The sequence below is a fragment of the Electrophorus electricus genome, chromosome 4 (assembly GCF_041902795.1).
Source record: "Electrophorus electricus isolate QZ-2024a chromosome 4, ASM4190279v1, whole genome shotgun sequence".
Lineage (NCBI taxonomy): Eukaryota > Metazoa > Chordata > Actinopteri > Gymnotiformes > Gymnotidae > Electrophorus > Electrophorus electricus.
In genome coordinates, this window is record NC_137500.1 from 23,229,609 (window position 1) to 23,243,802 (window position 14,194).

Sequence of the window (14,194 nt, forward strand, 5' to 3'; positions counted from 1 at the left end):
CATACTTCAATGCAATCAGAAAATGTCAGTGAAGAAGTGTGTGTAAACAGATTTTCCATAGAGATAGCCGTGTAGACCATGTAATAATAATGATTAAATAGAAAAAGAGGATGTGGTGAACCTCTCACAACTGTTAGTGTCAGAGCTAGCAGGAAATAACATTATGGGACTGCATGAAGTCTGACTCTTTGCGTGATTAGGTTCTTTCCAAAAGCTTTGACAAATCCAAAGAAATGTCACAAAGCATAGAGAGAAAATGAAAACATCATGAGCAAGCTGTACTGATGCAAGCATAAATATATTGTGTTCATTTTAACACTTTTCAGAATCTGGGTAATTTTGTCCTGAGAAGATCCCAATAGCTCATGCTGGTGCTCAGTATCACCACTGAAGGACGCTGGCAGTTAGATCTTCAGGTACCTACGCAGAAGCACTGTTGTATGAGGTTTCTAGAGTGGGAGTTCAACCCCCAGTGATGACATAAAATTCTGTAGACTTCAGGCCCACTCAGTGACTAGAACCAACCACTGGAGATATTGGTGCATTCTGAAATACCTTAACATGTGATTTTATCTGCTTTGGAAACCTTTTATATTCTTGTGATCTTGTGATCAGGAAACTCTAAGGCAATAAGTATTAACCTATTACATTAGGGGCATTACTCAACCTCATTATCTCGCAGCTCATCATATTAAACATCTTATACCTCTGAACTACAGACTTTTACAATTTTTTAAAATATATTTTTTTATTTTTTTTACCTTCTGTTTATTCATGGTACAGCTACTAAAGATACTGAACACCCAAACAGGGCTGTCACATTGGGATTCTGTGTTTTATTTAACAATATTGCCCAAACTTTAATTCTGCTTTCTATAAACACCTTTCATATTAGTTTTGATTTAAGAACTAATGGAATTAATGAATTATCATTTAATCCTAACAACTCAATAATAATCCTGGAGTTTAAAAGAATAACAGTTTGCCAAGATGTACAGAATAAGATATAGTTTCCAACAGACTATAGTATTTTAACTACTAGAGATGATTTTAAATCAAATCCCATCAACTGTATTATAATTCTCTTTAGTTGTTATTGCTGTGGTTTCTCCCTAGAAGAAAATCACAGATTAAATCTGAAACAGATTATATCCAACAATATTCACAGTAGTGTGTCAGGTAAATTTAACATAGCAAAGAGTGGGTTAACTGTCCATTCTGCTCAGCAATGGAATGAATAAATGCTTTGAATTTCCACTGTGTAAGAACTGTACAACTAAACTTGCCTTGCCTTGCCTCATGCGTGCGCACGCGCGCACACACACACACACACACACACACACACACACACACACACACACACACACACACTATAATACAATAGATGCTTTTCTAAGCCTGACTCAGTACGCCAATGGCAATGTCCTAGATCTAATCTGTGTTTTTTCTCAGAATAGATAACAACAGTCATAGACGTTATCCTCCTGTGTGGTAGCAATGAGAAACAAAAGACAAAAAACCCTTGCACCCATTCATCAGCAGGGAGAAAGGATCTGTTCTTTTGTTTAAATGTCTTAAACAGGGGAAAGATCTATTTGAATCTGTTAAAAACATTTACATGTACAATATTAACATCAAAATGTACACAATCAAACAAAATATATTACCATTTGAGAATATTGCTAATAAATAACATAAAGCTCTTAATTATCTGACCATCTAAAGTTGCTCAAACTGAGGAAATGCTAAATGATGAAAAGATAATGTAAGTTTAGGTCTAAGTATGAGTCACCTTATCTGGTACCTAGTGAGAAACACCCTTTCCAAAATGAGAACCAAACATCAAACACTAAGCAAGATCTACTGTATGGATATAGTCTAGTACTATGCTAAATGAGCAATGGAGATTTCCCACTCTTTAGGATAGTGCTGACATTTATGGGAATTAGCCTAACTAATGCAGGTCACAAAAGTACACAGGCCAAGCCTCACTTCTGAAAGTGTCTATGCAAGTCAGAACATGCAACTTGCACAAGGAAGAGGTATGTGTCTGCAGACAACCTGGTCTCACTTTCTTTTGGTTGTCATTATCAGATGTTAATGTCAGATGTTTGTGAGACAAGGATTGGGAGGCATTTGAAACAAATGCCTCTTCAGATTTTCATCTCTTAACCTGAGGTTTTGGTAGACTTCTAGCATTATGCTTGATTTATTTTACAAATGATTTTACTGTGGATTTATACACATTATTAGAAACAAGAAATACTGTCAGTAACAGACAGAGTACATGTGTCTATGACAAACTATTCAGGGATCTTGAATGTACATTGTGAATCATTAAGAACATTTGCATTTTTGGCTTTGCCGGGTGAACTACCATAGCTACTTGAAAATATTAAACTGCAACAGCATAAAAGGCATATCTTATTGAAACCAGCCCTTTAAAATTTCAACCCTTTTAAATTTGCTTGCTTTTAGTCTGGGTTTGATGTGGATTTCCATCTTATAAGTGTCCTGAGTAAGAAGAACAGTAGGCATAAAGTTGTGGGAATATGATAATTTAAAACCTCTGTCATAATTTAAAATCTTTCAGTGTGGGTAGTTATCGATTGTTAGAGCTTGCCTATTTTTCATGAACTCCACTTTTAGAAAAAGCACATATCTCATGGGTTTGTTCCTACAGTACAATATAGACTTCTACGGTAGTGCACAGATTTAATCAATTTAATTTCATTTGTATAATGTAAGGTTTTATAATCTTGCCTTCAGAGGGGCATGAATTAGGCTTGTGCACATTCTTTTGAAATGACATTTAATATCTAGAATCAACCTGCAGAGAAGTGGAGAACATTAAAGGAAAAAAAACAACACAATACATGGACTGTCATTCCATGTAAACGTAGAGCTGACTGCTAATGCAGCGTGTGTGTTTGTGTGTGTGTGTGTGTGGGGGAGTTTATAACTTTTAAAAGCTATAACTTTAAAAAATAAAAACATCTTAAGGCATAGTTTAATTTAATAAGAGCCTACTTTATAAGGCTTAGTAGTGTACAAGTAGTCTACTCCACTTTACTTAAGTGCATTTTGCAAGTTCAGACTGCACCTTCAACAAGGGCAGGAGTAGAGGTGACTATGAGACTGGGTGGTAGGGAGAACTGGAGAAAACTTTGGGCTGGAGTTCTGGGAGGCCTCCATTGGTGGGAGAAGCCTACTGAAGTCTACTGAAGCCTGCTGGAGACCCCTACTGAAGATGGAGAGAGAAGCAGGACATACAGGAACCGGGGAGGAATAGAAGAGAAGGAAGGGTGTGAGATTCCCCACACAGAGACTATTATAAATTATAAACAAGGAGAAATAAGGGTGGAGTATAAAGACAAAGAAGTAAGGGGTGGGTTTCAGGCATGGTCTTTCTCCATGACTCCACTTTGAAGTAGTTCTACTTACATCTAAGTTATTTCTACTTTTAGCCTTCCCCCTTTCCCCAGAAAGGAAATTAGAACGACTTCTACCCATAATTGTTCCTTGTTATTCTCATGTTTTAAAGAAGTGAGGCTCTTGCCGGGTGAACTGGCAGTTGCACACGAAAGTGGAGGAGATCAAGTTTGGCTTTGCTAGATCTGTGTTTTCTGTGTGAACAGGGCATGTTACATGACTGGCTGCACCACACACGTCATGTCACGTTTTATTACTGGTTCCTTGTACTCCACCTTGCCCCGGGTTGTCATCAGGAATAGGCTCCATTCCTAACTAGCATTTTATTTTATTTTCCTAACTAGCCATTTTTATAATAATCAAAGTCACAAAACAGCTTTATGGAAATCCAGCCCCAGGCTGGTAACACTGAGCCCAGGCATGACAATGGCTATGATAATATCGCTTTACTAGGTTACATCTATGAGTTTACAATGGAACATTATGAATTTTCTTCCTGGCAGTAACCATAGATTCTTCACAGTATGCAACAGACATGGTTATGGTTTTTGGAGATTTCAAGGGACATTCTGAGTTAATTGCAGCTTAAACTTTATGTACCGTACGTAGAGCAAACTGTTTATTACTATCTACCAAAATGCCATCATGTTTTTGTATACTAAAAGACAACTTACTAAAAAAATGTTTAAACATGAATGTAAAACATATTTTAAAGAACCCCCTCATGGCAAGTATAGAGAATGTCACTAATTTTTGAAAATGCTAAGGTCATGTCAAACTCACCACCCTCTAAATTTGATTCACATCCCTGTTGTAGGAGCCAATGTGTAAAGCTGTAATATATTAAAATATAATATTTGTTTGACAATAACTGGTATGTTGCCCCCTAGTGGTCTTATTTGGCCTTATTTTTCTTTAAGAAATAAATTGGAACGTTCTCATGATGTCATGGTCATGCCAGGTATAGACATGTGTAACACACCTGAAGATGCCAAGAAATTAAATAATTGTTTAATGGTTCGGTACTCATTTGAACTAGCATTATCTATAACTTTAATCTGGAGAAATAAGTTTCAAATTAGAATTAATCAGAATCTGGGCCTGTTTCAAAGAAACAGAAACAATGTAGCAATACACTATGATTAGGTCACGATTAGGTTTGAAAGAAAGTGTAATGTAGGAGACTACACTACTCTGCACAAGTGTAATGTAAGAGACAGTTTACATTGCACTATACCAAGGTGTAACATCATTGCATCATTCTGGTCCAGGGTGAAACTCCAGGGCTAAGGAATGTGAAACTGTGCATCTGATCAATAGTATCACACAGGACTTTCGTATGAGACTGGAAAAGACTAATTTAATCCAAGTGAAGGCCAGATCTTTAGTGTAGGCCTGATCCTCTTTAAAATCTCTGGAAATTAATTAAGATAAGGTAAGAACACCTTATTGATCCCAAAAGGAAATTGCAGATTTTCTCATTTATAATTTTATTTATAATTATTCTTGCTTTTAATATTTTGATGACTTTATGACCCATATACTGTCATGTGTAAATGTTATGCTGTTCCTGAAAGCAACACTTTCTAAAACCATACAAGACATTTAAGATTTTGTGGAGGCTGATGAGTAGGTAGGTATCGATCTGTCAAACAGAAACTGACAAAAATTGAAATGTCATAAAATACCGTGTTCAAAATAATCTGCATCTTTCGGTGAAGGCATTGAGTGGCTGAGAATCAGTGGTAGACTTGTCACTTGAACAAGCCTGTTATTGCTAGTGACATCTAGTGGTAGACTTTGAGTATAGCGTTTCTGTCAGTTAACCAGGGCCTCTAGGCAGTCACAGCTTTTAAGTTTCCTGCTCTAACACACTTGATTCAAATCATAAGCTAATTATTCGCTCCGAGAGTTTCCAGCGAATATTTATTACTGTGAGACGTGATGCCACTGTTCCTAAAACACAGGTTTTTGAATTCGAGATCCGTATGGTTCATTATATGATTCTGTTCGGGTTTGTACAATGTAGAAGATATTTTGTTTTTCTCCAGAATCAATCCTTTGTATTTTTTTTGCCAGGCCAAGAGATGATCTTACTTAGTTTTTAACCATTGCAGATGTGAAACTGTATTATTTTGCAAGCTGCAAGCTTGGCGCTTTAGCCTGGCCTACGTGCTGCATGCACAGGTAAACTAATGGACTAGCGCGAGGACTGGAGCCTGCTGACATTTTGATTGGTTCATAAATGTTTTCAGACGCGCTTACAGCACCGTGCAGACCCAATAGATGCGATTTAACACCACTAGGCACACGTTTTTAGCTACTTGGGAACATGTAAGTAGCTTGTGTAATACATTGGCCTATGTCATCTTAAAATGAATAGAATCGTGCAGTAATACCTGAAACCGCCTAAAACAAATCTTCTGTTTTCCTGATGAAATCTCCCGAAGGCTGTTATGAGTACATGAGAAGCATTAAACTGTTATAGTCCTTATGATGCGTAAATATGATTTAGTATAATATTTGTTTATTTATAATGATGTACCGTGCCTCTCATGAATACACACCCCTATAGGAACAGCTATTTTATTTTAAATAATCCAAATTCAACAGTATTTCCGTATTGCGCAGTTCTATGAGTTTTCTTCCCCCATCTCCCTCCCACTCACTGCGGCAGGCCTGAAGGATCCGGCGGGGCTTTGCTAGTACCTGATGAGCAAAGTTTGGTGGCCAGCCGCAGGAACACACTGCACTGTAACCGCCCCTCCCCGTCACGGTGCCCTGCTAATAAGTGGTAAAAATGTGCGGTCTGCTATAAACTCAATGCACGATGTGTGTTCTCTGGATAAGGCTACTAGTGCTACTACCGATGTATTAATATAAATTATTGTACAGACAGCATGCTAGTTAATGATTCTAATTTATCGCCTAGATTGAAGATATTTACACTTATTTACCGGTATATGTATTGCTTCTACTTGATACGTTTAGCCGGACATGTTTTGCTGCTGACTGCATTTCAACAGCTTTTTAGAACCCTCACCATTGCATTTTTAAAAATATATTCTAAACTTTGTGGGCCTGTACTATATTATTTATCATTTATTCAAGGTTACTGACAGGATCCTCGTGTGCAAATTTAAAACATGAGTCATGTGACCTGTATTATTGCATCCACACTGTATGCGTGAGAGTGGGTGTGTGTGCAAATGCTTGTGAATTTGTGCATTTGCTCCAGGCCTGGAGGAAATGCTGAACAACCTCCTGATCCCGCCCTGTAGGGCGCAGTGGTGGGCCAAGCACCCTTGACACAAACAATAAAATAAAATACTAACCATTAGACTGTACTACTCTTTCCTACATGCTACCCATACACATATTTAATCAGTGTATTCTCTTTATTATAGGGTATGTCATATAAATATAGTAATGAAAGCTTATGAACGACACAGTAACACCAAACACAGATGTCAAATGTTTATGTTCAAATTGGGCATCATAAATCAGCAAAAGACTGTGATAAAAATTCATCAGTCAATTGAGAGTAAGAAAATGACAGTCCTTAACATGCATCTACGGAGCTTGAGATGTCGAGGTGATGGCTACGATGACGATATAATAACAATCAACTTATTCAGTAAAATTTTGTCTGGTATAGGACAGACAGATTGTCCAACATTATTTAATTTTAAAACATTTATAAATATAGCCATTTCACTTTACAATTTCACTTTACAAGCACAAAACATAAATGATAAGGCCTGAGGTGACTGCAAGTCACTCTGCTGGACCACAATAATAGGTTGAAGCCACTAAAATTATACAAAAAAAGATACAAAAGCTCGAGAAAGAGCACTGAGAAATCACACCATCGATGGCTCGCCTTGGACTCAGAACCTAGAATAGTCTTGCTTTACATTCAGTCTTTGCCATATATATGTATCATCTAATCAATCTGTAACTTCATTTAAGGAACATTTTCAAAAACACAAAACTCAATATGGCCTCAAAGTGGACATCTGTGTGTTACACTTTCTTAAAATACACACATTCACTCCAAAAACACCAACATTCTTCTTGAATGAATCTCTGACATTTGTAGTCAATCTGAGTATAAAGAAAGAGAAAGCCAAGTAAAGCACATAAAGAGCACTTCAAACAGACGTTGCTCTGACCGAGGTTCAAGCACAATGAAAATAAAAGCCAAACAAATAAGGATAGAAATGAGGATTGTCTATGCTCTTATCATATCTCCAAATGTAGCATAACTTAGCAAACTATATGATACCTACAGAAGTGATGCTCATTGTTATTCCTAATGAATTTCTCCTGGTTAGTTACAGCCATTTTCCACTCCTGTAGGTCACTGCTGTATTGCACATTAACTACCAGTGTTGGCGGGCGTGGGCAAGCACATGCCTCCTCCAGAGGCTAATCGCACTCAGTGCTGTCTTACCAGCCTATCAGAGCCAATCTGAACAGCAAACTTTATTGGGAACAGGTTCACTGTGTCCCAGCCATAACGGTCTGAGTTATTCAGGACTCAGTGTCCTCTACAGGCAAAACCAGAAAAACAGGAAAATTATTCCAATCCTGCCATTAAGGTGGACCCTGAACACTGGAAAGATCCTTTTACTGGACAGGACCCATGGATACCACTGTAGAAGACATATAATGCGAAAGATCTTGTCAATGTTCTGAACCTACAGTATAATTGAACATACAGTTGCTTCACTGTCAGGCTCACTGTTTGACTGCTGTAGCTGTAACTGTCTTGAAGCTCTGTGGTTTCAGTGTCTCTCCTCAGAGTGTGCCCGGGAGCAGCAGTTTGGCCTCCGCATGTTCCTGAAGAGGAGGCGGAAAGGGTTTTGCCGGCGTCTGCCCCTGGTGCCTCTCCCCTCCTCTTTCTTCCGGCTTCCTCTGGCTGAACTGCACCGGCTGGATGCTGATGTTGCAGGTGGGCTGGACTGAAGGGGAGTGGTTAACTCTGTGGTGTTTGGTGGTGGGGTCACAGCCAGCATGGCTGCAGATGGTTCTCTTTGTTTCTTCACCCGTTTCTCTAGGTGTTTTTGGATGGCAGTGCCCAGAACGGTTACCTCCACCACAGCACCATACACTTCCCAGGTCATCCCTTTTTCGTCCCAGCTCACCTCCCGAATAGGCTCTGGGGGTTCGTCTGGGCTGGCGTCCACCCGTGGTTCAGGCTCTGGTGCTTTGTCTGGGCCAGCCTCCACCCGTGGTTCAGGCTGTGGTATCAGCTCAGAGGAGCTAAAAACTGTGGGACTCATGGGACCTTTGGTGACTGAATGAGACCTCACCTGCTGTCCTACTTGTAGTTCAGTTGCACTTGCTGCTATGGGTGTCATAGGAGCTGTGCCAACTGAACGTGTTTCTACCTGTAACTCAGGTGCTCTTGTTGCTATTGGAGTCATAGGAGCCGTGGCAACTGAACGAGTCTCTACCTGTAAGTCAGGTGCCCTTGTTGCTATGGGTGTCATGGGAGCTGTGCCAACCGAACGCGTCTCTACCTGTAGCTCAGGTGCACTTCTTGCTATGGGCGTCATAGGAGCTGTGGCAACTGAGCGAGTTTCTACCTGCAAGTCAGGTGCCCTTGTTGCTATGGGTGTCATGGGAGCCGTGCCAACCGAATGAGTCTCAACCTGTAGCTCAGGTGCCCTGGTTGCTAAGGGTGTCATAGGAGCTGTGGCAACCGAACGAGTCTCTACCTGTAGCTCAGGTGCACTTGTTGCTATGGGCGTCATAGGAGCTGTAGCAACTGAATGAGTCTCTATCTGTAGCTCAGGTGCACTTGTTGCTATAGGTGTCATTGGAGCCGTGGCAATTGATCGAGTCTCTACTTGTAGCTCAGGTGCCTTTGTTGCCATGGGTGTCATAGGAGCTGTGGCGACTGAACGAGTCTCTATCTGTAGCTCAGGTGCACTTGTTGCTATAGGTGTCATTGGAGCCGTGGCAATTGATCGAGTCTCTAGCTGTAGCTCAGATGCCTTTGTTGCCATGGGTGTCATAGGAGCTGTGGCAATTGATCGAATAGCTACCTGTGGCCCAGGTGCAGTTGTTGCTATGGGTGTCATAGGAGCCGTGGCAACCGATTGAGTCTCTACCTGTAGCTCAGGGGCTTTTTTTGCCATGGGTGTCATAGGAGCTGTGGCAACAGATCGAGTCTCTATCTGTAGCTCAGGTGCTTTTGTTGCCATGGGTGTCATAGGAGCTGTGGCAATCGACCGAGTGTCTACCTGTGGCTCAGTTGTGTTTGCTGCTAGGGGTGTCATGGGAACTGTGCCAATTGAACAAGTATCCACCTGTAACTCAGGTGCGCTCTTAGCTATGGGCGTCATGGGATCTGTGGCAACTGAGTGAGTCTCCACATATAGCTCAGCTGCTCTTGTGGCTACAGGAGTCATGGGAGCTGTAGCAACAGAACGAGTCTCATGCTGTAGCTCAGGTGCTGTTGTTGCTACAGGGGTCATGGGAGCTGTAGAAACTGACCTGAACTCCACCTGCACACCAACCTGGAGCTCAGCATCCCTCGTCTCCACTGCTGAAGCAGCTTCACCTTGCCCACTGCAACCCAGCTTGCTCAGAGAGTACTGGAAGAAGAAGGCAGTGGAACCTTCTGGAGGGGTCATGGGACTGGTGGCCACTGATTGGTACATAACCTCCAGACTGACCTGTGTTTGGATGTGTTGCCCAGGTGATCGGTCTTGTTCCCCCTCGGAGACCTGCGTTAAGTCTCTGTGTTCTGAAGATTCGGTTTGCTCTAGTGCTGTGCTATTTTCCGTCTTTCCCAACCTCTGCGGAGACTTTGTATCGGGACACATTTTGTGCTCTGCAGATTTGAATTTGATGCTTGTAGACATGCTGGTGCAACTTGTCTCTGTCAACTGTGGAATGGTTGCATGTGTGATTTGTTGACTGTTAGTCTGAACTTGCTCAGTATAATTTTCTTTGTGACTGTCAGTCTTTGGTAGGACATGCTCATTTGAGCTAGTGCTGTGATTTGCTGAACTGTTACTTGTCATACTGGTCTGTTGCATCTGACTGAGCTTGATTAAATCTGCCACAACCGCAGAGGCGTCCAAAGTGTCCTCTTCTGCTGGTTCCCCACACTCAGCTAAAGTCGCTGAGTCAACACTGCCAGAGCTGTCAACATTTTCTGCCTCTTCCAACTCCATCTCGATGTCTGGCGACTCATGGCTGGTTACCAGGATGGTTATTTCTTGGCTGGCCTGTTGTCTGTTCGTGGTGTAGCGTTCTCTTCGTGTGAGACGCTCACCTGTAAGCTCACTGCTCCCATCACCACTGAGCAGGTCACATTGGAGAGCACCATCCTGAGCTGGCCCTGGGAGAGAGGCTAAACAGCCCACCAGCCCTGGGTCTTGTGGGGCAACTGAGTAATGCTGATCCATTCTGGCTACTGCTGGCTGGGTGATTGAGGGGATCTCTTCCTGGGCAGCTGTTTCCGTGTGTTCACAGGCTTCCATCGGCTTGATATCCACCATGGTGTCATTCAACATGGGTTATACAGGATTTGACTTATCCCTGAGCTAACTTTCCAAACTTCGCTGTGGGTCAGACAAGGACCCTCCATTCATATGGAGGTTGTGATCTCCTCTGGGTTATAATACACATTTGCTGAAAAAAAGAAAGAGTTAAAAACATACATCAGCCATATTAGGTTAATTTCAACGCAACTATTCAATTGCTGTTTATTGAACATATTAAATATAGTATTTGTGCCTTAGAAATTATGCAAAATCCTTGAATTGGATGGTCTGGTTATCAAGGCAAAAGGACATCCATACAAGGAAAACCATGAAAATATTGTTTTGTAGGTGAAAGGCAATTAACAGGTTCATGCAGCAAATTATTGTTAAATAGAATAAAATGACTAAGTAACAATTATTCCATGTTTTGTGTTGCTAATTCTTGCAAATACAAATACAAAGCACACTTTTATTTTAAATATCCATCTCACAGATACATATGCCATTTAAGGTAAGGAACACTGTGTACAAAATACAAAAAAAAAAGAAATAAAATACACAAAGACTTTTAAAAAAATCAGTAATCATATTCCTTGAGGCAGCATACATTTACAACTCTTTCATGTACTTACTCTACTATCAAATGCAAAGGAATGTCCTATATTTCCCCTGTTTGAATCAACATCATTTATGCACACACAACTCAGACCACTGCTTAGCAACAACACAACCTTGATGATATATGCAGTGAGTGTGAGCATTGAGTGTGCTGTAAAAATATTAGCCTTAAGTAAATAAATACATACCGCAAAACTGTTTGTATTCCCACCCCGTGAAAAATTTGTTTCACATCCAGTGAATCCTGATCTCTTCTGTTTTTCCTCTCCTGCAGTGGATGCTGAGAGAGGAAGAATGGAAATACTGTGTTTGTTTTCCAGGAGACTCTGCTGTAGACGGAGGTCCTTGGATTTCACTGAGGGCTCAGAGTACTTAAAGCTTCTGATTTTCTGTTTCCCTGGAAACTAGGCTCAACCTGGCAGTGAGTGGTAATGCAATGACAAAGTCTCTTCAGCTTATTAATCAGTAGCAAATGGCGATGATTAATACCCAGCTCTCACGTTGAGACAAGAGCTGGCTTTGTAATATAATATACAAATACACAGTGGAGTACATGCACTCTGACAGGCAGTGTACTAAGTGGTGTATCAGTAATGAGTTGTGATTTTATATAGACATCAGACGCCATTCACGAGTTTGGGATCGTACCAGCAATCATTAGTCATTTGTATTGCATTGTACCTGCATTGATAGAAACCAGGAAACACACATCAGTTAAATCTTAGATTTACTGGTCTGCATTTTTGGTCACATAGTCAGAATTTTTAAAGACCTCTTCTCGGTGTGTGCTTATGTGTGCCTTTCTATCAACATTATCCCAAACTGGCCATAGGAAGAACTTCACTAAGAGCTCTCTCTTCACTAGCAATTCCTTGGCATTTGCCAATAGCATGTTCCCATAGAATTCTGTTGCTTAGCAACAGACTGTGCAGATAGAGTGTGCTGGTAATGGTGGACTTGGGGTGGGGTTGATGGTGAGGCTGGGGAGCGTGTGGGAGGTGTGTGTGCGGGTGTATGTTTATGGGGATACGAGAAAACAAATGTCATGTAGGGTCAAGGAACCACATATCAGTGATCGCTGGAAAGATGAAATGGGTGGATGAAAATGTAAAGAATGAGGGATGCGGAGGCTGGGGATGAGTAGGAGGGAAAAGGGAGAACAAGAAGATACAGAGAGTAAGAGAGAGAGAGAGAGAGAGAGAGAGAGAGAGAGAGAGAGAGAGAGAGAGAGAGAGAGAGAGAGAGAGAGAGAGAGGAGAACAAGGAGAAGGTGAAAGCCAAGCCAGAAATTGTATCCAAAAAAATGACCACTGAGGAGATGATGTATGTCCATCACTTCCCCACTGCGCTTGGATATTCTGATTTCTACTTGCCATATGGACTGCTGGACTAGTTACTGGCCTTTATTTAAAGCCTCAATAAGTACATCACACCACTGCATCTCTCACTACACCGGAAGGTGATTCTTCACCTTCACCTGCAACTTCCTCAAGGACCTGCAACTCTATTTGGGTTCAATAATCTATCTATCTATCTATCTATCTATCTATCTATCTATCTATCTATCTATCTATCTATCTATCTATCTATCTATCTATCTATCTAACAAACATAATGTTGTACTCAAAAAACTACTTTTACACAAGATTCATGTATATACCACCATTACCAGTATTTCTACAGTATAAATTGGGTGGCATTTGATTGGTCCTACTGTCTGCCTATGGAACTAGACTAGAACTAGACTAGACTAGACGCTTTCAGAGCGTCAGGAAAAATCAGGATTCTATGGCACCCTGGACAGCACCCAGTAATGAGGCCCAGCGAACACATGGAGCATGTGATAGACTAATGCTCAACTGCTGAGCCCTTTAATGGGGATTTATTTCCACCACACTATACGTGACTTTTGTTTTGACATCTCACAGTGTAAATAAAGCTATTTTTTTTTGTAACTACACATACATTAAATTTTATAACACTGACTCTGGGCAAAAGATTGTGAAAATCCCTACAACTCCTGAATGTGTGAGACTGTTGGAGTATCACAGTGAAGGCTAAAGGTACACTCTGTGATTTGATGATAACATTTACATAGAAATAAAGTATGAATATTTAGTTTAGAGAGAATTTTTTGCTGTCACTGGAAGAATTAACTGGTTTCTCCTTTTACGAATGAGCCTTATTGATAACATTACTACGACTCAAGCTGAAAAGAATGTGCTTTGAAAAACAAAAGAAAAAATGTCTACTCAGTGTGAAAATCTTTTGAAACACACTATTGTCACACACTTTTAATACATTTCTGGAATTTTATTTTTCATTGTTGAGCTGTATTAGCACCTGCTAAGGAGTAGAAACTAGAAAAATTGCCTTTACCAATATAAGATGCTTTTAGCAGATGCTTTTATCCAAAGCAATTTACAATTGTGGCCAAGTACAATTTGAGGGTTAAGAGCCTTGCTTAGGGGCCCACAGTGATAAGTTGGCAGTGGTGGGGCTTGTAACAGCAACCTTCTGATTACTCGTTGATTACCAGTTGAGCACATTTAACTGTTATCCCTGCTATAATAAAATATAATATTTTTGGGCAGCTAGGAAATATCTCCTGAAGACAGCTAATTATAAGCGGGCTAAGT

At 40.6% G+C, this 14,194-nt stretch overlaps 1 protein-coding gene across 1 annotated transcript; it reads right to left on the minus strand.

Moving 5' to 3' along the window:
- Positions 1-6,896: 6,896 nt before the first annotated feature.
- On the minus strand, positions 6,897-12,090 carry gprin1 (G protein regulated inducer of neurite outgrowth 1). Its single transcript, XM_027024235.3, has 2 exons — positions 11,744-12,090; positions 6,897-11,085 (listed from the first exon to the last, which is right to left on the minus strand). Exon 2 carries the CDS (start codon positions 10,965-10,967, stop codon positions 8,223-8,225), a length of 2,745 nt encoding a protein of 914 aa, XP_026880036.2. The 5' UTR covers positions 10,968-11,085; positions 11,744-12,090; the 3' UTR covers positions 6,897-8,222.
- Between the last annotated feature and the right edge of the window lie 2,104 nt (positions 12,091-14,194).